This window comes from Epinephelus lanceolatus, chromosome 1, assembly GCF_041903045.1.
Source record: "Epinephelus lanceolatus isolate andai-2023 chromosome 1, ASM4190304v1, whole genome shotgun sequence".
NCBI lineage: Eukaryota > Metazoa > Chordata > Actinopteri > Perciformes > Serranidae > Epinephelus > Epinephelus lanceolatus.
In genome coordinates this window covers 41,209,274-41,233,165 of record NC_135734.1, presented here as the reverse complement: position 1 = coordinate 41,233,165, position 23,892 = coordinate 41,209,274, and the positions used below count along the sequence as shown (strand labels likewise).

Here is a 23,892-nt window from a genome sequence, read left to right as displayed (position 1 = left end):
AGCTTTTATTTACTTTGATTTCACATATAAGAAACAATTAATTGTGAAAACAATAAAGCCTCCACAAAAATAGCATCTTAAATCTTGTGTGTGATTTATCCTGGCTTCATATGAGTAGAGGAAATCTTCACGCATCATTAGGCTAATTTATACAATATAAAATGCCATAGGCTTGTGCTAATAACGTTAGCATGTTGTATTTGTTTGGAAAACATGTTAAGTATAAGACAGTTGTTTTGTCAGTGAACCTTGTGAGCTGTAATGGAGCCGACTGTTGTAAAGTTACCTTTGTTAAATGTTGCTGTTGTCCCTGGCTTCATATGAGTAGAGGAAAGGTCTGCTAGCCACTGTGCTAATTTATACAATGTAAAATGCCATAGGCTTGTGATACTAACGTTAGCAGGTTGTATTTGTGGGGAAAATGTGTCCAGATAAAGACAAGTGTTTGTCTGTGAATGCTGCGAGTTATAGTGAAGCTGACTTGTGTACTTGTGTTTGAAATTGTCTCTATGAAGCCATGTTTAATGTGCGTTTAATGTGTGTTTTGAATCAACTAAACTTTACAGCACTTCACAGAAATCTCTGCTGCTGACTAGTGTTTTGGACGTGTAACTGCAGAGTGACACAGACACACCACTGCACAAGTATAAATCCCACTAAAGCCAAAATAAAAAAACATGAGTCCCTCTCCAGTGCTTAAAAACTTACTTGACATGCCTCCCCCTTTTTGCACCACCCCCTCCCCACTCATAACGAACACTCCCTTATCAGATTTGAACCCAGACAGCGTAAGTGCATCAAACATTTTCCAGGTCTTGTATATTTTAAGAACAGATTTTGCATGTCTATATATCTGCTGTACTTGGGTTACTTATTTGGGGAGTTCATGTTATGGTTACAGCTGTCAGGTTTCTCAGCTTTGTGTTTGTTTAGCTGATTAATTGTTTGTTTGCTTCTTTGTTTCACTTAATTAACAGGGGGGCTGCAGTGAGGATTAGCTGACCTCAGTCATTTTTATGAAGCCCTTGACCAAATATCCCCATCTGGCACTCTCACATAAGAACACTTTGACTGTTGGTTTTGGATTAACTTATAACTGTCAGTGACTGAAACAGAATAAGAATGATGTTTCAGGCGCCCACCTGGGACAGCAGCGGTGCGACCACTGGGGGGCCCCGGACCACAGCTTGAGCACCACCTCCAGATGAAGGGGGTGGGGAAGAGGCAAGTACGCAACCACTCAGGGGCAGACGGGCACTGGAGCAAAATATTCATCCCCACTTAACATGTCAATCAGGATTAATGCCCACACAAACCTCCCCTTTAGGTTCACCCAGGTCCTTTCACTAGTGGAAATAGCGCAGCCAGGGCAGAGGCGGTGATATATAAGGCAGAACAGGACAGGACAGGAACACAACACACACCACACACACACACCACCAAAGCCCAGCGGTTTCAGTAGCGCACACCAGCGGAGCGTCGCCTGGACTTGTGTTTCACGTCTCTGCGTCTGTAGCAGCGCCTGACAGGCGTAATGACTGATCACTCACTCATTGCGAGAGCGTGATGCATATCGACTATCATGTCAGAGCTGCTTGACGTCTGCCTTTCTACAGTTTTTTCGCCTGTGGATTACTCATGCAACACTTTGTGAGGCTGCACATGAGATTGTTTGCATGCGGACAAACTTGCAGGAGCTCGTAAGTCGCTGTTCCTGGAGGAGATCAGTCGTGCGCGTAAAACTTGCAGCGTAAACATTAATCGGCTACCCGTGAGCACTTCTCGAGATGGATTTGAAGAGCGCGTGTCGTATGTGTCTTTTCCCGGTTCAAATGCTCTATTATATAGTCAGGGCAAGTTTGTTTTCGCTGTTGCCAAGCAGAAGGAAGGACCTGACCAAGGAGGTGGTATTGATCACCGGTGGAGGAAGAGGCATCGGGCGTCACCTGGCCAAAGAGTTCGCCAAGCAGGGGGCCAGGAAGGTAATTTCATCCAGCAACTTGTTGCACTCACATTGCTGCTTCCACTATTAAACTGCATGCAGTTTGTTTTGGTCAGCCATGCTTCTGCTTTAGTTTGTGTCAAAAGTCGGCTGCTTGAACCTAACACACACCCACACACACACACACACACACACACACACACACACACACCTCCCCCCTCCTGCCTCAGGTAGCCTGGTCAGTCCTGTCCACCCTGCCCCAAGTGTATTGTTGTTCCGCTGTTGTATGAAAGCAGGGATCACAACCTCTAAGTAGCCTAGCTGCTCCACAGAGACTGGAGACACTGCCCTCAATTTTGGTTCATGTATTGCACAACAGCTTGGGTCAACCAGAGGGCAGGACCGGGCAGCCTTTATGGCTGATTGATGTGATTAAGTGCAGTAACTGGGCTGACATCCATTCTGCTGAGGTGATTCAGGTATGACTGAAATGTCCAGAAAGTGTATTATCCATAGATATAGGCTGTGTTAAAGGAGTGTGTGTGGATGTGTTTGTGTTTTGGAGTGTGTTTGTGTGGGAGTGGGAGGGTGGGTGGGTTGATGTGCACAAAGTCTCCCTGAAGCTGCTTCAAAGAAATACACACAATAACAGCCCCTGCTATTAGCCTGGTATAGTTTCTTGCCATTTTTTTTTTCAAGCAGTCTTTGTCATTAAACCTGCCAACATATCACAACACAACAAAAGAGCCTGTAATGCTTTTAATAAAAGCCAGATTAGGTTTTGTTTTCAAGCATAGCATGAGGACATGATATGTGCATGCAAAACTAAATGAATAAAAACAACCCAACAAAAAGGGGTTAGGGAGGAACAGATTGTATGATCTTGGATTAGTCTAATGCAGAGCTATGTTGCTGAAGTGCACTGTAATGAGATGGCGGAGGTATTAGGTCAAAATATGTTAGAAATAAGATAATTATAATTTTTTTACTATGAGACTGCAGTTATGATTCATCATTATTTTTCCCAGCTGGATGTGAAGATGGATCTTGCATGTTTCCATTACTCTTTAGAATAGACTCAGCTGTGTAACATCCTGCAGGGTTCAACTTAAATGTTTTTCCACTTCCAAGTGGGTCATAAAGGTATACAGGTTGTTTTATTTATCGGCAGTCATTAAATAACAACTAAGACTATCATTGTGTTTATTTTTTATTTCATTTTACCTGCTTTGCTCTCAAACTTCAGTTCAATTCGAAGTCCAATATCACAAATAATTTGCCTCAGAGGGCTTTACAGCATACGACATCCCTCCGTCCTTGGACCCTCGCTGCAGATAAGGACAAACTCCCCCCAAAAAACCCTTAACTTGTGGCAAACTTCACTACACATAGTTGGAGTTTGGCGCCACTCAACTCCTGTTTCCAGGATAATTGAAATGATCGCTCACAGCTCATGAACATTGTCTTTACCCGCCGATCAGTGCCGCACATGTGCAACTCACAGCAGTGATAAGAGCGAGGTGAGGTGGCTCGCTCCGTAGCAACTTTCCTCTTTGGGTCCAGGAAAAAAAACGCTAAGTTTTATTCTTACCATTTGCGCTATCGGGCAAGCAAATTGCTAGATTTATTGTCCTTATTGTTGAGCCATGTCCGGCATACACCCAATCAATGTGTTATTGCCTGAATAACAACAAGCGCTTCTGAGCAAAGAACTGGCGATTGATTTTATTGTGGAGATATGTGAATGAACTTGTTAATTTGACAAGGACTAATGCATAAGACACTGCTTCATATGTACAAAGTAGATTCAATGCATACAGGTTTCTAGCCATGGCTAATTTGCATCCCCTGTCCCTGGTTAGGCTTTTAGAGTTAAAATGCAAAGTGCAGGATTACTGAACATGGAGTAATTCACTACAGTAATACAGTGCAACATATACAGTAAGATGTGGGCAAAGACTAAGTCAAAGAAAAGACCACAATAAGAACAGGGACAAAAAACGTGATAAGTTGTCATAACGTAACTGTAATGTTTGAAGATACATAGTTAAACGGGAAGGTTCGACCTGTATGACGTTTCTGCCGTGCTTATTTTATGTTCTGTCTTGCTTTGCTGTCATCTTTGATAAACCAAATCTACCGGCACAGAAGCTAGGCAATGTACTGCTGCGGACGGAGGCCACAGCAAAAAGTCTTTCGCCAACTAAAGAGACAAACCTGCAAAATCCTTAGCAGTGAAAGTGTATGCTATATTTAAAATACTTTCTTGGCATTACCTCACACCTCAAACCAGTTGAGGCAGCAGTCCACCACCAACTCCTGTGTTCTGCTCAGTAAAATTAATATTTGTCAATGGAGTCTGGTGGCTTTGAGGTAATGGCTTTAGTTTCCTAACGGAAAGGGCTGTCTGACGGCACGTTCAGCACTGAAAATATTCTTAATATAGTGTACACTTAAATCGATATTGATTGTTTTAGGTGGTCCTTTTTGTGTGGCTAAAGACTAACCAGTTGAGGCAGCATTTGCTCAGCGCCATCTAACTTTATGTACATGACGTGGGGGGTTTCTATCCAAAAGTCATTGTAAACAAACCTTGTGATTCGATCCAAAATTTAGGGGATTCAAAAGTTCTCTGATTACATTGTTCAATTGAAATGACCCATTGGATGCTATGTTTGCAAACCCTTAAATTTCTGATCAGTATTCGTCCTGGTAATCAGTACTTCATCCAGTCCTTCCAATTTCCAAGAATCACCCCACTCGTCAAACCCTCGCACCCCCCCCCCCCCCCCCCCCCCCCCCCACTCTGCCCATCCCTCACCCCCCTAACAAGGAGCCGTCATTGCTCCACAGACAGTTCCTCATCACTGCAGGTCAGGCTAACCTCTGTTCCCATCATTATTTCCAGCTACGGTTTGTCTACCAATCCAGTGGGTGAACATTACACAGCTGAGTGCCTGATGAGCCGCTGGTGTCCCTTTAGCAGTAATGTGTTAATACAGAGTAGCTCTATTTTTGATCACCTCAGATGGGAGTCGTCATTACACATGGAAGAAAGTGGTGGTAATTTCCCCGGTAGAAAGCATTGAGCCGCCCAGCTGAAAGCTGGGGGTTGTAATTATCCGTACATGTGTGACACAAGCTCCACATCTCGGATGCTCTCTTAAGGCGCGATTTTAGCAGCTTGAAAACATTGCTAAAAGCTCAATGAAACACTAACTGCCTCCCTCTGTCTTTCAATGCCGTCTCCTTGGGGAACGAGCAAGAAGAAACCAGTGGGTTTTAAAAGCTTTACTTTGCAGCTGCACAACAAAGGATGTCACCACGCTTTTCAGCACCCCATTGTTGGGTATTATCTAGGTGTGAAGGCTTTGAAAACAACACCTGTGGTAATGTGTATGACAATTACTCCCTGCCTAAAGAGATGCTAAAAGGAAATAGGACGGTAATTATGAATGGGGTTAACCTCTACGAACTCGCGCTCACCCCAGTTTGAGCCCCTTTGTGATTGGCAGCCGGAATTTCCTTTTCCCTCTGCACAGGCTTTGGTGTTTTCACGGTGTGAGGAAGACTAACTACAGCGTTGATGAAAGAATCCGGCGAGATGGAGAGCCGGGGACTCAGGAGGGGAGCCAGGTCTTCTTGTGTGCAGTTTAGGGGGGAACCGTTGCAGAACGAAGCACTGGAACAATAAACCAGACGCAAAGTATTTTCAAACACAGCATCCAAGTTCAGAGCGCTGCGAGAGGGCTTTCAGAACAACGCCAGTAAACAGTTGACATCTAAACAGCATATTTCATCAAAGCTCCGTTTCTAAGTATTTTTCAGCGCTGTGACAACAACTTTAGAAGAAAGCGTTTGCAGAGAGCATTGATTTTTATGTGGTAGTAAACATTACATAAAGAGATCACTGCAAGGAAGATGAACCAAAACCGAGGCACTGACAACAGGTTTGTGTGTGCGTGTGTGTGTGTTGTGCTGGAGGCGGGAAGCACACCGCTCCCAGCTGGGTATTGCCCTGCAACTGACCTTGCTGTCTCCGCAGTAATTAGACAGCGGCAGGCGACTGCCTCCTGAACTCCTGCTGCCCCCTCTGTGTGCCGCCTCTCTGCTGGCCCATACAATGGGTGTGAAAAGGAGGGTTCATACCCACCCATACATTCAGACCTGAGAGATAGAGTATCACTGTAATTCAGCTGGAGCTACTGGGGACACGGAGTTGTGTAAACCACAGCCGGTATTGAGTGGCATCTGCACTCTCAAGGTCTCGTTTCAAGCTTTGCCGCATTAATTTGTCGATTAGTGAGCTTTTACTTACAGCATGTGTCAAAGTTAAGTCCTGTTAGGCACGCCTATTTAAAACAATCACTGGTTTATCACTGATAGCGAAGGAGGGCTTATGCAAGGTCAATTTAGAACGTGTTTTCTTACTGTTTCTATCCGGATTGCAATTTGGCCAATGCTTGTTTGTTCTGAGGGTCCTGTGTGTTGTGACGGGTGATAAACCTAATTAATTAAATAAAATTTTAACAGGAGGGCACAGTTTGAGTGCTGACTTTTAATGAGAGCTGTCAGCTTTGTTTGTAAGGCTCAAATCCCATTAAAAGCTTTCAGTTATTTATCAAGACCTGTCTGCCTTCACTGATTGCTCAAATGGGCTTGCAAATGAAGCAAACAAAAAACCCAATCAAAAAGTAACTCAAACAAGGGAGGGAGCCAAACCCTTACTGCTTTGGATCTGATAAAGAAATAAAGAACACACTGCAGACTGTAATCTTTGATGTCCCCCAGAGCTTTACTGTGTCGCTATTTCTGTGATTGGTTTGCTTCTGCTGCTAATACCATCAGACAGTTATTGACACATGAACACTGCATGAAAGAAATAGCAACACAGTAATTTAGTGATGTTTAAGGGTTGTGCAAATTGCCAATATGTTGTGTTTGGCTGAAGATAAGTGCTGAGTCAATTTGAAAAGACTGGCAATGTCTGAAAGTATCCTGGAGATTGACAGGTTCAGTACATCCAAAACATGAAGTTTGATCATCTACAGCGGTGGTTCTCAACCCCTTTTTGTGCCAAGAAACCTTCAATTGGAAAACTGATACCCCTGTTCTACAAAATTAGCTCTGGTTCTTGAACAAGTTCCTTTCAGGATTCTTGGAACCTTGGTGCTATCTAGTGAACCAGCCTGTGTTTCCACCAGTGGCATTACCATTGTAACCAGGGATGAAAACTTCAATTAGAAACCTAGTCCCAATTTAACGCCGCATCCCATTTATTAGCCTGGTGTACCTACACATTTTGACAAATAAACGCCTGCCTCAATTAGATGCCTGGCCTGGTTGCCAAGCAGTTAATTTTTCTTTTAAAGAAGTTCTTCGGATGTATAAAACCAGGTTGTTGGCTACCTCAAATTATGTGTCCATCCCTCGATTACCCAGTAAGTTATTCATATTCCTTTAGTCCACAAGGGTTCTCAGATCAAAGGAATCAAAGGGTTTTTCTTATTGTTTTAACAGGATGAAGTGGGGTTGTGTCGGTATGCTGGGTGCTGTAATCCTCAAGTGCCATAACTCACTTTCTGTCGGCGCTAGATCAAATGAATGATTCCTAATTGATATACAAGTAATATTCATACTGGTTTAAATAAACACTTTAATTGTATTTCCCGATATTTGCTGAGCAACAGTTTTGTGTGAAAGGAATTAAAGGCCTGCCCCAAATATAGGCCCATTGATTTCATTGATATAAATAAATAATAGCCTGGGTTACTAATTGAAGTCTTACAGTTGAAGCAGAATTGTTGATCACATTCATTACCTGCAAGATTTTGTTCTGTTCTTATATACATTTGTTTTTATACAGAAAACAAGCATGGACCAGCTGTTGATAAGACCATTGCATGCTCTTTCTTCATCTGATGATTTCTCACTTGACTTCTCCATCGTCTCTTTCCAACCTGTAGAATATGACACGACCACTCATCGTCCTCACAGTTCGCGCTACAGGTCAAGAAAAACCTGCTTTGTTTTGGTTCCAGATGAGAACCAACTTTCCAGAATCTGTCCCCATTAATTTTTGGTTGAAATGCTCTGAATGGTTCAAAACTAGGTGCAGGAACCAGTATGGAACTGGTTCTACGTTCGTGGAATGCAGGAATGAGATTTTTTTACAGGCTGACCCAGAGGTTAGCATCGCGCTAGCTCCCTCAACAAAAAGCCAATGGGATTTTTCCATTGGATTTTGGATTATTGCAGAAATTAAGCTGCGTGGCAAACAAAATTAATGATACTTGCATGTTTTGTTCAGCAAGATTATCTTAACAAATGAGCACCACTTAATGGTTTCTGAAGTGTAAATGCAATCGGCAGGAGTAAAAAGGTAACGTTAGCCTATAAAGGAACTACACCAAGGTTAAACGACTTCAACAGCGCCACCGCAATATGCTCTATAACCTAATTTGCCACTTGTTAGCAGTCATCTTTTAGAACTAGGAAAGGCATTTACTGACGTATTTTATGTTGTAGAACACAATGTGAAAGTCTCTTGAGCTTGTGTTAACCACAGACCTCATTTCAGGCATTGGACCAAAAACATTCAAAAAATCTATTGACTTTAAAATGAGGGAACCAGAAGTGCTGAAGTGCTAAGATATTTCCAAGTTTTAGGACTCATTTCTGCAGCACTCCAGGTCAGGTCATGGATCCTCATTTGATAAGACTTAGCTTCAGGACCTCCATCTGAAAAGACTTTGGTTGTCAGATATGATAAAGGCCAGAATTTTATAGTTGTCAACTGCAGTTGAGGAGATAACTGTGAAGGAAGTAAAACGTATGATGAAAATATACACTCTTATGACTCTTATGCACTTTGGGCTTAGTTCTACAGTGATATTACCCATTTTTCTGGGAACCCCCTGGAACTCCCTCAAGCACCCCTGGGGGTCTCTGAACCCTTGGTTGAGAACCACTGAACTATAGCAATTGAACTCTTGCAAGTGGCAAGAGACACACTCTATTTTGTGTGTGTATACACACGCAGTCTTTCTGTCTTTCACATACACAAGATCACTTTCCAGAAGACTTTTTGCTCAAATATTAACCTTGGTCACGGGCGACCGGCCAAATCCCACACTGGCGTCCTCAGCACTTCACACACGCACTGTTTTCAGACTCCCTGACCAGAAATGACGGGGCTCATCTGCCCAACAGGCCGTGTAATCTCTTTGAGAATTTGTGTTTGAGAGATGAGGAGGGCTCACCCCCTGATTTCATTACCTTTCCCTGACCCCAAAGACTGACAGATCTAATTGCCCAATCACTAGTCCCCCACCTCCATCCAACCCCATGTTCCCTGCTCAAATGACCGGCCTTCATTTAGTCTCCGGGTGGATGAAGAGACAATTCATTCGCACAGCAACCCCCGAGCCTTTAATCTTGCTCTAAAACTATTTGTTGGAGTGAAAATGGCCTCTCTGTTCTCTGAATGAAAAGAGCATTGCTGCTCAAAGATCTCCACAGTTAGACCAGGTCTCATTGCCAGAAAAATTGCGCAAAACATACGTAATGTTTTGTTGACGACTGACTGTAAAAACAAGCCTTTTTGTTCCACTTATAAGCAACGGTTCACTTGATTTGCTTCCGATCCCGGCACAGTTTGAATGCAGAATGCTTCTCTGTTTGTTTCTAACCTTTAAAAAAATTTTTTTTTTCTTTGCTAGGTGATCTTGTGGGGCCGAACAGAAAAGTGCCTCAAAGAAACAGCAGAAGAAATCTCTCTCTCAGGAACAGAGTGCCATTACTTCCTGTGTGATGTGGCCAATCGGGAGGAAGTTTACAAGCAAGCCAAGGTGGTTAGAGAAAAGGTACGGCAGCTTGATATAAAGTATTTCTACTCGCACAAAAAGAAATGTCATTTGCACACGGTGAGACACATCATAAAATATTTCCCCGTGATGCCTCTCTGTCTCCTCTCTATGTATATTGGCTCTGAGCTGCTCTGTCTCCCATCTGGTGTATAGATTACACTTCATCTGAAATATCTGAACAAGAGTGGGGAATATTGCTGACAGCTCTGGAGCAGCACAACTGTATCATCTCATGAAAGCAGACAGAAAACACACAAGCTCTTTGACTGTTTTTTACCTCATGGTTGTGCTTTTTAATCACAGGTGGGAGATGTGACGATATTAGTGAACAATGCGGCTGTCGTTCACGGCAAAAGTCTGATGGACAGCGACGACGACGCCCTTCTGAAATCCCAACACATCAACACCATGGGACAGTTCTGGGTACGACTAACGCAGAGGCAGTTTGCATGCAGAAGTGGGGGAATTCCTCGCAGTAGATTATCCTTATCATGTTCATATTTTGATCATAGCGGGGCATTATATACAGTAGGCACCCCTAGACTTGTCAATCACTGCTGCTATTATGGCAGGTTAAGTGGGGTATTTCCAAATTGCCTCTCAGCCCCTGAAACATCAGACGGATTTTGAAACTCATGGCATTTTTTATTTTGAATGGAGATCAAAAGACTATGTCGTACGCAGACAGAAATGCAATTATCAACTAAATGGAAATGGAAATTTAATCTGTGGTTACACTGGGGGCCTGTTTCTCTTGTCTCTTCTTCTTTTTACTCCACTGAATATATTTCACCTTCCATTTCCACGCTTCCATCCACCTTGTCTTCATTCTCCCTTTTTTTCTCTCCATATCCCAGACTACAAAGGCCTTCCTGCCTCGGATGCTGGAGCTGCAGCACGGCCATGTAGTGTGCATAAACTCCATCCTGTCCCAGTCTCCCATCCCTGGGGCCATAGACTACTGCACCTCAAAGGCCTCGTCGCTGGCCTTCATGGAGAGTCTGACGCTGGGCCTGCTGGATTGTCCCGGTGTTGGCTGCACCACCGTGCTCCCCTTCCACACCAACACAGAGATGTTCCAGGGCATGAGAGTCAGGTATTTGAAAATGCTATTTTAGCCTTGCTAGCGGTGCGGGTCTAGCGATATCAGTGCCGGCCATAAGGTCAGTCAGTCCTGGTAAATAAACAGGTGGTCTTTGTTGCTTTGACATGTAGTTACATTTCTGGGATGCAGATCCTACGCCATAGGTACGATGTCGATTTAACGGAGAATATAAACCTTGCTTTCATCATTATGTCCAGTCTCATTGTGTAAATATGTTGTGAATGCACCAATAGTCAACCCTACACTATCATTGAAATATTGACATATATTTGGTCATAAATATAGTCATATTTGATTTTCTACTTATCACTCAGCCCTTCTAATTCAAAATATCTTGACAGCTATTAGATTGGATTGCTGTGAACTTTCCCATATGGAGAATTCAAGGTCCCTATAGGATATATTCTAATGAGGTTGATGATCCTCTTACTTTTCATCTAGCACCACCAGTTTTCACTTTGCAGGCAAATTGCTTTTCGTCTACTTGATGGATTGGCACGAAATTTCATGGTTTCCAGACAATTTATCCTACAGACTTTGGTGATCCCCTGACTTTTCCTCTGTAATGAGCAACTCCCTAGTAGACGGTAATAAAAGACAGTCCCAGCGCTGGGAACATCCAAAGTGTGAGTTTATGACCTTGCGCAACCCTCCGGCTCTTTGCAGATACTCCCTCACAGTTTCGCTCTGACCTGTAATGTTCAGCTCGCCCTTAAATAACAGTTTAACATACTGTTCAGAGACAGTAGGAGCTCAATTACCCCAAAAAAGGAATTTGCATAATTACTCAGTCATTAATTTATTATTTTATCGTCCGTCTGTCTGCCCCCTAGTGGCTGTCCTGAGGCCCTTACAGATGAAATCGAATCTTTATGATTTGGACCTCTGTTGCTGAACAGTTTAAGGTGCATTACATCTCCTTTCACAGTGTCATTTAATGGCTTTTGGAAACATCAGAAACATTTAATGTACAGTTTGGCAGCTTACACCAACACATTAATCTAAACATTGCTGCTATGTTGCCATTAAAGAGTTCTTTCACTGCTGGAGAGATAGTTTTTCATAAAACTGGTTTGTCTGTGCAGTAGAGAGACACAGATAGTTGTGAAATTGGTGCTGTATAGCCAAAGAAAATGGAGGTAAAGGGCTGTGGCATTTGCTTTTGCTCAAAAGGTAGAAAACCTTTGACTGTCAGAATGCAATGCGTAGCACCAGACCGATTAACACTCCCACTGCTGGGTGATGTAATGTGAGTTTGCCTGTTTTGACACAAGAAACAAAATGGTGGCTGTCTGGTTAAAAAAACTGGTCAAGCTAAAGTATATTTCTGAAAACATTCAAGACAAAAAATAGGTAACACAGTAACAGAACCTTGGTTCATATTTGATCATCAGTACTTAGTGTCACGGTTTGATCTCAGCTCACTATGCTCTTGATCCACTTCTATACTCTTTACATCTGTGAAATGTAGGAGTGCAGTTTGTAAGTTGAGCAACAACCCTAGAGCCAGCGAAAATCTGATTTGAGCTGGGAAATATTCAGGCAGATCTGGGTGCTGGTAAAGCCTAGTTCACATTACACGATTTTACCTGGCGACATGTGTTTCTGTCAGCGGGAGTCTCACCAACTGCGTTACGACCTGTGTGTGTGCACACCACAAGATTTCTCCACCGAGCCCTCGCCGACAGAGCCCCAGATAACACGGTGACATCACCAAACCTGGAGAGGACGCATCGTGAAGGCATGGTTATTCTTTAATATCCTGGGTCCAAACACAACGCGCTCCCTGTGATCCTGTGGGCGCCGCCATTGTTTTTGTTGCTTGCCGGCTTGTCAGTGTTGCCAGATCTTGGGAGAGAAACAAGCAACCAGGGCTATGGAAACAAGCCCAAAAGAAGCGACTGCAGTCCGACATACTATTATGCGTTTAAATAACTTACTAGACGGATATATATATAGAGGAAGGTGACGTTTAGAGAGCAAGCCCAAATAAGCAACTCCACTTTAGAAACAAGCCCTGAGTCGCGGCTAATAAGCGGACCTGGCAAGTGGCAACCGTGCTGCTTGTCCTCCTCACATTTCTTCCGTCCTCCTGCGTGCTGACGTGGGACGTATCCCACCTCTCATTGGCTGATGCTCTTTGTCAGTCGTGTCACACTGCTCCAGTTTTCTAGCGCGCCAGATATCCAGTCCCAGTCATAGACGAGGGGGCGACTTGCTTGTAGGTTTGTTCACACTTGAGGACTCGTCGTGGCAGACTATCTGCTGACTCACCTCTGAAGGTGGCTCTCAACATCCTCTGCGACGTCAAAATCACGGTGAAAATCATGTAATGTGAACTAGGCTTAAAATGGACGGAAGTTTTGCATAGTTCATTTAAACATACTACCCACGTTGATGTGCTACAAAGCTGGTTGAAAATCAGCAAAAGCCTTGTTTCCACCGAGCAGTGCGGTCCAGTTCAGTTCAGTTCGGTGCGCTTTTTTAAGTTTCCAGTGTGAAAAGCTGTGGATGGTACCAATGGAACCGTTCTGTACCGTCCCCAGCTGTGAACACTGCAGTCCGTTGATTGGTCAATAGAGGACGGTCACTCTGCTCAGGGCTGAGTTGTGGCTGGTTTTAAGGCTCATGTAACCACTGTTAATACTGTGGAGTCTGAGAAAAACACAACTTAATTGAGTGGGCCAACTGCCCGCAACTTTTAAGGCAACTTGTAATGTTCCCCAATGCATGAGTTGACGATGTGAATCCATCAACACACCTTAAATTTAATTTTTATTTTTATATGACATACACCTTCAATACAATTCATAGAATCTTCCAGTGACCTAGGGTCTAGGTACCATGTCTGATGGGTTACTTTTTGTTCCAAAGTTATCATCAGTGTTTGGTGGAAACAGGGCTAAAGTTGCCTTTAAAAGCATATCTAGCTAGCTAGAGCTGACTTTGTTTGAACTGTATTTTAAAATGAAAATGTCCACCACCTTTTTCTCTTGCAGGTTTCCTCAGCTTTTCCCACCTCTCAAACCCGAGGTCGTTGCCCAGAGGACTGTGGATGCAGTCAGAGCTGACAAGGCCTTCCTCTACCTGCCCTGGACTATGCATGCCCTCGTCATTTTAAAAAGGTAAATAAAAATCTCTTTATTTTGTCTTTCTTGTATCACCATGACTGTTTGATTCCTAACACTCTATCCTTGGTTCTTTTGCACTTTCTAGCTTCATGCCACAAGTTGCACTTGAAGAAATCCACAAGTTTTCTGGGAGTTATACCTGCATGAACACGTTCAAAGGGAGGACATGAAGCTGGGTTGCACACAATGTGAGAGAGACCTCAACAGCTCTGAGGTGTAATGAAGGGAATATGGACCTTAAGGCATCTGGAAGTGGAGGCGGCCCCGTGATAGTGTGAAGACAAATACTTAGGGGACATGCAAGGCAGTTGCTCCTGCAGGTAGAATTAATGATAAACTGCAGGACACACCCTGGTCCCATTTGTACGTGTGTGTGTGCCTGTGTGTATAGTATGAAGGACTGAATGCCATTCTCACTTTGAACTGAAGCCATGCATAGGTCTGTACCAGTAGTTATTCTGGGAGGTTTTATTTTTTGTGACACTTGTTTTAGCCTGTTTTTACACTTCTTTTTTTTATTCTCCTTTTAATGTGTCTTTAAATCAAAACAAGATAATAAAATGGAGTTTTAGAGATGCGACGTGTTTCTTTGTGCGTGTTGAAAAAAGAAAAAGCGAAGACTTGGGAGGTACAGATTGTTTTGCGTCTGGGTTTTGACTCCCGTGGCAGTGTGATAACACCTTTGATTTATTCCAAGCGTGAGATCAGTGACTGTGACAGACGATGTTGTCAAAACATAAAATATACGCTCGGAGGGGGGGGGCATGTGTATTCTTGTCTGTTCTCTGCTGTCTGGGGATGGTGTAATTCTCCATAAACATAATGAACTCAAAACAAGTCGGTCAGGACCTCCTCCTCACACACACACACAGAGTGGCCTGAACCACAGTCACTGAACTTGAACAGGCAGTGTCATGTTGAGCTCTGAAAGGACAGCAGTCATCTTACGGCCTAAATTACTCAAACTGAAAGTAAACTTCTAAAAAAGTGAACTATTTTATTGTCTTTTGTTTTGTGAGCTTGTCTGGCTCTCACACAATTTTGTTTGCGACTGCTACACATTTGTTGTCATAGATCTTATAAATGTGATTTGTATTAGCGAAACCCCTGAGGCTAATATCCAGGGAAAACAGGGACAACATGGAGTCCTCTTTATAGCATATGATTGTGAGCATGTTCCAAGGCTCAAACCAGAGGGAGGGAGCTGTGTAAATCCACAATAGATGAGATGTGTCAATGCCAGAGTTTCACAGTTAGCTTTTGATTGAGGGCATTATTTAAGAACTACAAAAAGCACGTCTTCAAATGTGGAAGAGCCGAGCTTAAAGCTGAATTACCAAAAGATTGTTAAAAAAGAATAAAATTTGGACAGCTTGGAAGTAAAATTAAACAAAAGTCTGTCCCCAAGGGAAATTTGCACAGAGCTTCTCATCTAACACTCGAGTAGCTGATGAGCACCTTCAACCAGAGGAGAAACTGATCTGGGATTCCATCTTCTGTGAGCTGAATAAAACCCTGTAGCAGTAAACATCTTTACTCCCAGCCCAGTTGCCAGGAGAAAATGTTGGTATTGTATGTTTCTGCAAACCACGGATATGTTTCATTTGTATGTTTGATACGTGTCATGCAACATTTCTGAAGTGACGTAGTGCTTATTATGTGAATATGAGCTGACTTTGTCATCAGGAGGTGGAGGGGATGGTGTGACACCTTTGCATGACAACTGCCAAGCTGCAGACCACTGTTTCAGACTAACAAACAGCACAGTTCTCTTCAAGTGAGCCATCACTGTTTTCTGCAGCAATGGTGCCCCAGAAAGTGAGCTCATTTCCAGCGGTGATTTTGCGCCAAAACGTGAGTGTTTTTTAACAAGCCATTGCTATATTTTAAGCGTTGATTTTGTCCCAAAAAAGTGTGTTTTGTAGCAAACCACTGCTGCTTTTCCAGCAGCAACTTTGCCCCCCAAAATGAGTGTTTTTTAGTGAGCCATCACTGCATTTCCAGTGGAAATTGTGCAACCAAGAGCAGGTGTTTTTCAGCAAGCCACTGCTGCATTTACAATCGTGAATGTGTCACCAAAAGCAAGTGTTTTTTTGGCAAGCCATTGCTGCATTTCCAGTCGTGATGGTGCTCTGAAATGTGTTTTTAGCAAGCTTTCACTGCATTTCCAGCAGCGATTGTGTCACCAAAAGTGAGTGTTTGTTTGTGCGCCAGTGCTGCACTTACAATGGCAATGGGTTGATTTTTTGTGAACGACTGCTGCATTTCAAGCTGAAAAATGTGCAACCAAAAGCGGGTGTTTTCATCAAGCTATCCCATCTTTTCCAGTTGCGATTGTGCCACTAAAAGCTCAAAAGTAGTGATTATGCCAATGGTGAATGTGTCACCAAAACCAGCCATTTTTTAGCAAGTCATTGCTCATTTCCAGTGGCGATTTTCCCCCGAAAAGTGTGGTTTTTAGCAAGCCACTGTTTCGTTGCCAAAAGTGATTTGTCCCCGAAAAGTGAGGGTTTTTTAGCAAGCCATCACTGTATTTCCAGTGGTGATTGTGTCACCAAAAATGAGTGTTTTTTAGCAAGCCATTGCTTCATTGCCAACAGTGATTTTGACCCGAAAAGTGAGTGTTTTTTAGCAAGCCATCACTGCATTTCCAATGCCGATTGTGTCACCAAAAGCAAGTGTTTTTTTGACAAGCCATTGCTGCATTTCCAGTGGTGATGGTGCTCTGAAAAGTGAGTGTTTTTAGCAAGCTTTCACTGCATTTCCAGTGGCGATTGTGTCACCAAAAGGGAGTGCTTTTTAGTGCACCAGTGCTGAATTTACAATGGCAATTGTGCAACCAAAAGAGGGTTGATTTTTTTGTGAACGACTGCTGCATTTCAAGCTGAAAAATGTGCAACCAAAAGCGGGTGATTTCATCAAGCTATCCCATCTTTTCCAGTTGCGACTGTGACACCAAAAGCGAGAATTTTTAAGCTATCACTGCGTTAAAAGTAGTGATTATGCCAATGGTGAATGTGTCACCAAAAGCAGGTGTTTTTTTTAGCAAGCCATTGCTGCATTTCCAGTGGCGATTTTCCCCCGAAAAGTGTGGTTTTTAGCAAGCCACTGCTTCGTTGCCAACAGCGATTTTGCCCTGGAAAGTGAGGGTTTCTTAGCAAGCAATGACTGCATTTCCAGTGGTGATTGTGTCACCAAAAATGAGTGTTTTTTTAGCAAGCCATTGCTGCATTGCCAACAGCGAATTTGCCTGGAAAAGTGAGGGTTTTTAGTAAGCCGTCACTGCATTTCCAACAGCGATTGTGTCACCAAAAGCATAAATGTCTCACTCTCAGCAGAAAGACTCGAAAGCAGGGGTAGACAGCTTAGCCTCGCTTTATCCAAAGGTAAATTAATCTTTCATCTTAGAAGTGCTGAGAGTGGTATTCATCTTCTCATCAACTTCTCAACAAGATAGGCTGAAATAGGCATACTGTGCAAAATGTTGAACTTTTCCTTGAGCTGAAATACCCTTGAAAACACAACAGCACCTTGCACGCTCAGTTATGTCAAAGGCGGGAGGTCATGTGGATGCCTGAGGGTAGATGTCCCATTCTTGTGTTGAAATGTCTTTTTCTACTCAACTTATTTTAGTAGAGATGGAACATTTTAGACATGATGACTAAGACTGTATTCACTGAGATTACATAAAGACATCAGACTTTTACTTTCATTTTGAAGGTTGTTGCATTGATCAGTGTTGCACTTGTGTAGCTGCTGCTGAACTCAAACAGATCTGTACCTTCTGGGGCAACCTTTGGTGTGTGCTGTTTATGTCCTTGTTTGTCAAGGACCACTTGAACTTAGATTCAAGGACCTGAGGCACTATAGCAATAATTATTTTTTCTAAAGTGAAACCTCAGTGACTCATTAAGCGACTGAAGACCAGTGTGTACCACCTAGTTTTCTCCAAATGTCTGTAATTACCACACAAAGCAATCCCCATAAGAAGCTGTTGTCCTTGCTCTTACGTGTGACACCTGTGATTTCGAGAATAGCCGGCTGTCCAGTGCTTCGAGGTCGGTCTGACAAATAAAGATGAGACCCACAGAGAGATCTGAACCTTCGTGGAAGCAAAATGAAGTTTTCAGGTTATACTGCTCCACAAAAACACGAGACCATTAGGGATCATGAGCTGCAATAAAATAAATACTAAGGTTACAGGGGGGGTTGTGCTCTTATCCACCTCACACACAGTGAATCGGAACTCATTAATGTTTAATGGGATGAGGCTAAAAATCTGACCACATTGAAGGGGCTGTGGTAAAAATGAAAATACAGAACTCAGCTGCACTTTTTTAAACCTCTATGGGAGCCTGTGTTGGATTTTTTTTGTAACAAACTAAACCTCTTTATGGTATTGAGGCTGTCCATGTTCCAATTAGGGAAAATATACAAATAAACTCCAAGGGCTGGACTTTAAATACAGCCCTCTCAGTTAGAGGAGAATGGCTTTTTCAAATGCACCATGTAGAATTGCCACAGCTCGTAATAACACTGCTGCGTATAATATTACACCCAGTAAGATGATCATCTCTCGATACTAAAAGTATCAGCACTCTTTTACGCCACATAAAATGGCAGTTAATATTATTTGACAAAAAAGACTCTGCCGTCACACATTAAATCGGCTGTGTGATTAATGTGTTGACTCGTCATAAGAACACACAGAGCGCTTCCCTATCACCAGACCTCATCATTTCATTCCTTCTGTTTGCTTACTGTGATGCTCTGATTGTTTCTCCCGGGACTCTAACTAGTATATTTAGATCAGAGCAAAGAGCAATGTTCAGTGAAAATGCAGCCGAGCGCAAATTTGTGCTTATCTGTAGGCCAAGCTGTTTCCTTCCTCACTGTGAGGTTAATCATGAAGCCAATACTCTAACATGGAGGAGAATATGTGCAGCATGACAATACACGCCGATTCTCTGTAAAATATTAAAGATGATGAAAGAAGCCAACACTGAAGGGACACGACTGAAATGTGACTGTAAACTTAAAAGACAAGTGAACTCCATGTGGTCGCAGGGCTCTGTAAAACAAACACGCAGAGTACAAACACAAAGAATTTTACCCTCGCTGCCTTGAGAGCAACACTTCAACCCGAAACACGAGGGGATATGGAGATCACAGATCCAGACACACAGCGAGACACCCCATATCTGAGCACAAGTCAAAGCAAGAACACACGGCGAACCCATGAGAGTGGCTGTAAAAGCTGGGATAGTGCCTGCCCTTTGGCTGCCAGACAAGGCTCATAAACATTCATTTGAATCCCAGCGAACCATTAATACCCTCCTGTGTGCTCACGATAGGGCCGCACATTGTGATCAGTAGGTGACCCCGCACTGGGTGGGGAGAGGGGTGGAGGGGGGGAGGACGAGCTCTGCCGAGAGTGAACCCGAGCCTCCTTCAAGGGCCTGTTTCTCATTCTCTGAGTGAGCGGTTGCGAAAGCAGGGAGAAGAAGCATGTTGGGATGGATCTAGGTCGAGGAGGCATGTAGTTCACGTATGCTGGAAGAGGAGGGCTAAAATGGTTGGAAATCTCATGGGGAAGGTTCAGAGCAAGGTTAGCCAAATACTGAATAAATCAAAGGGGGCTTGGAAAGCACTTTCCCTGCTGAAGGCGCTCAGCTCCAGGGTGACTGACCGGGCGCAGGTGGAAGCAGAGGACTTAAGGTTTGGTCACATGGGGAGAAATCGGAGAGTGTAGCTGTCTCAGCTGTGACCACATTCCCAGGTGTCTCTGCAGGAGTGTTTAGCTTTATTTAGGGTTGTATTGTGACGTTAAAGGAAAACTTCACTGCCCACATGAATATCTGTATATCGATTACTTACTCACTGTGATGTTGAATTAGTGACGAAAAACATTGTTTTTCTCGCATGCCTCCATGGTGGCGGAGAATCCAAAAACTGAGAAAATTCTTGATGAATTGAAGTCATAGGGGTCCACGTATCAAAACATCCGTTTAGAAACTCTCACACAACTTGTGCAGCATAATCTCATATAGTATAGTCTCATTTATCGAGTCCAACGCTTAGCTCTTCTCTCTTTGGTTGTTGACGTTCAAAATTCACCTCCATGTTCACAGGAAATTTATCGTCTACATACAGTCTCTTTCAAAATAATGTGAAAATAAAATGTGAAATTACGTTTGTTTTTTTTCCTCCAACAACTAACGTACGTGGTTAGGTTTAGGAAAAAAGAACAGGGTTTAGCTTTCTAATCGTACGGTACACCAACGCGGCTCTCAGGCAGTGTTTGTTGGACCCATCCACCACCCCTCCTGCCTGCCCTACTTGGACTTTTGCCACCTTAACTTTGGTTCTTGTCCTGCCGCATTTCCCCGTGACACTACTGAGCAACGTTAAACTGTAATGGTGACCGGCTGCATTTCATGCTGATGTTAAAGGACAGCTTTTTCGTCAGTGTCTGACTCCTCGAGTCACTGCCCAAGCGTCGGATTTTGACGACTCCCGAGTGAGAGTTTGGACTGGAGAAATGAGACTTCGGTTGTTGTGCTAGAGTTTGTAAATAGATATTTTGATATTGTTTTACTGTTGTTAAACGTGTACCCCTTTTACTCTTTTAAGTTTTTGGATTCTTACTACACCACAGGCAAGTGAGTAAATCAGAGGGGTTTTTTTTCAGAATTCAGTGTAACACTGGGTGAGTAATTTATTCACAAATGGTCATTTTTGGGGGATGATGTATTCCTTTGCATCATGTGATTAAAAGTTTCACTTCTTTCAGTCTGGTTAACTTGAAAAGACTGTGCAGTGAACTGAGTCATCACCTTTGATACCTACCACAAATATGTTTATGCAAGTTTATCTGAAATGTTTATTAGTCATCATTACCCCTCACTGCGCCTTTGTTATTGAACGCCCCTGAATATCCCTCTTCTATACTTTAAAGGAAAGCAACAAACCTGAGCATATTTTTCCTTTATGCTGTCCAAGCATTTGTAATCCCAACACGGGGGCTTGGAAAGTCGGCCTCCAATGATCCATTAAATATATTATAGGCGCCCAGATCTGGAGTCCATTTGGCTTGTTGTGCAGTGATGCTGAACGCATGTAAAACCTCAGCCAGTGCAGGATTCTGTCGTTATTCACATCACATACACTTACAGTTCCTGTGACTCCCAGTTTACTGGCAGATGGTTCACTGTGACTTTGAAGCTTAATATGGCTCTGCTGCATATGACAAATGTGTTTCCAAAACACTCCGTAGCCATTTTTACTTCACATTCCTTTGATATCTGTAAAAGATATAAAGTGTTGGCTACGTCTGTCCTTTAAAACTACCATCATTTCGGTCAGTTCTGTGGAGCCGGACTCAATGCAAAATTTGTCACATTTGCACTAAAGCTCCTAATCGATATCCTCTTGCTGTGCACTAACACATTCAAGACAAGTGGCATCAGAGACTGGCGATGTGAGCATTGGACTATTACCTGCAATAAATCCCATAAGTCCGTGTGCCTTGTGGAGCAGCAAACGCTGCCCGAGGCGACTAGCTGAATGAGCCAGAAGCCAGGGGCAACGAGAAGGTAGTGGAGTGGAGTTCGGCGAGGTGTTATTTGTTACAGTGCCTTATCCACTTTCTCTAAACAACGCCGTTAGCCCTCTCGCCAGTTTGTTGCGGGGTTCATCCATCACAGGGTGGGTAGTATGATAAAAAGGCTCAGCCCTAACCCACAGCAAGGGGCCAGCCGTGACGCCTCAGTTGACCTGTCAGACTGTAAGAGTTATTATACACTGTGGTGTTAAAGGTCAGAGGAAGCAGCAAGCTCAGAGGGTGTCAGTCCTCAAAAACACACACACACACACACACACACACACACACACACACAGTAGATAAATGTAGGAAATTTACCACAATACGCTAATGAATGCGTAAACTGTGTGAGATATTAGACTCAGAGTGGCATGTTAAAGGGACAGTTAACCCCCCAATTGTTTTACCTCTTACCTGAAGTGCCATTTATCAATCTAGACTGTTTTGGTGTGAGCTGCAGAGTGTTGGAGATATCAGCCATAGAAATGTCTACCTACTCTCCAATATAATGGAACTAAATGGCACTTGGCTTGTGTTGTTCAAAGCGGCAAAAAATAAATTAAAAAAAAAACTTTACAACACTGTCTCTTTTTCAGAAAACATGAGTCAGTTACTCAAGATTATCCACAGGCTCATGGAGATTCACGTAGAAACTATTTTCTTTCTACTGCACCCATAAACCAGGTCACCGCACAGAAGGAAATGTGCATCTTCTGCTAGCTCACCTAGCACCACTGGGCTAGCTAAAGCAGGATTTATACTTATGCATCGAATTGACGCCGTAGCCTGACATGCACTTTCCCCAGAAATGTAACTACATGTCGTGGTGACGCAGACCTCCTGTCTATTTCTGTAAGCTGAAACCATTTCCCTCAGTGGAAACGAAGCTTTTGTTTACTTTAATTTCACAGATAATAAACAATTAATTGTGAAGACAATAAAGCCTCCACAAAAATAGCATTTTACATCGTGTGTGATTTATCCTGGCTTCATATGAGCAGAGGAAATATCAGCTCGTCGCTAGGCTAATTTATACAATGTAAAATGCCAAATGCTTGTGCTAATAACGTTAGCATGTTACATTTGTTTTGAAAACATGTTTACTATAAGACAGTTTTTTTGTCGGTGAACCTTGTGAATTGTATTGGAGCCGAATTTTGTAACATTACCTTTGTTAAATGTTGCTGTTGTCCCTGGCTTCATATGAGTAGAGGAAAAGTGCGCTAGCCACTAAGCTAATTCATACAGTGTAAAATGCCATAAGCTTGTGCTAATAACGTTAGCATGTTGTATTCGTGGGGAAAATGTGTCCAGATAAAGACAAGTGTTTGTCTGTGAAGGCTGCGAGTTATAGTGAAACTATAGGCCATGTTTAATGTGTGTTTAATGTGTGTTTTGAATCAACTAAACTTTACAGAACATCACAGAAACCCCGCTGCCGACTAGTGTTTTGGAGGTGTAACTGCTGATTTATACAGACACACCACCACACAAGTATAAATCTGCCTTAATGTTACAGCTTAGCCAAGGGGGACGCCATTATTGTTTACATATTGTGCTGAGCACGACCCTCTTGTTCATGAGTAGATGTACGTTTTCTTCCGCATGGTGATACATTTGGCACATTTTTTTGGGCACTTTGAGCACCACAAGCCAAGTGCTATTTAATTTCATTATATTGGTGAGAAGGCAGACATCTCTATGGGCGATATCTCCAACACTCGGCAACCCACACCAAAATTGTCACACCATATCACATATAGGCTGCGTGTCTCTGTCTGCAGGAACCATTTGATACTTCTGTCACGTTCATACAGGTCGTCATAGGCAGCAAACAGAGCAAGGAAGTGTGGCGAAGATGATTTTGAAACAAATATCTTGAAGCATTTCCAGTTTGTTCAATGCTACCATGAAATATTCAATCACTTCAGCCCCAGCTGGGTATTTAAAGAATGCAACCTTTACAGGTAGATGTGCCATACATATGCATTAGGCGGATGGGGCTGTAGTTCTACAACACAAGGTCAAACACTTGGTAGTTGGGGCATAACTCTCCATAAATTCTATTCATCACTGGCTGCCAGCCATATCTACACAGTCTTTGTGGGGAAAAGGGTTTCGGAGCTGCACAGAAAACTTTGTCTCTGCTATCGCCTGTTGTTCATTAAGGTTCGTCTCTGGAACATCATATCATGCCAACAGATATGATTAGGAACAACACCAGATCAGAGCGGCGCGGCGCA

The 23,892-nt window shown here is 43.0% G+C and overlaps 1 protein-coding gene across 1 annotated transcript; it reads left to right on the top strand.

Moving 5' to 3' along the window:
- The first annotated feature begins 1,367 nt into the window (after nt 1–1,367).
- Nucleotides 1,368–14,616, top strand: dhrs3b (dehydrogenase/reductase (SDR family) member 3b). Its single transcript, XM_033625846.2, has 6 exons — nt 1,368–1,982; nt 9,664–9,807; nt 10,114–10,233; nt 10,668–10,906; nt 13,915–14,040; nt 14,132–14,616. Exons 1-6 carry the CDS (start codon nt 1,788–1,790, stop codon nt 14,214–14,216), a joined length of 909 nt encoding a protein of 302 aa, XP_033481737.1. The 5' UTR covers nt 1,368–1,787; the 3' UTR covers nt 14,217–14,616.
- The last annotated feature ends 9,276 nt before the right edge of the window (nt 14,617–23,892 follow it).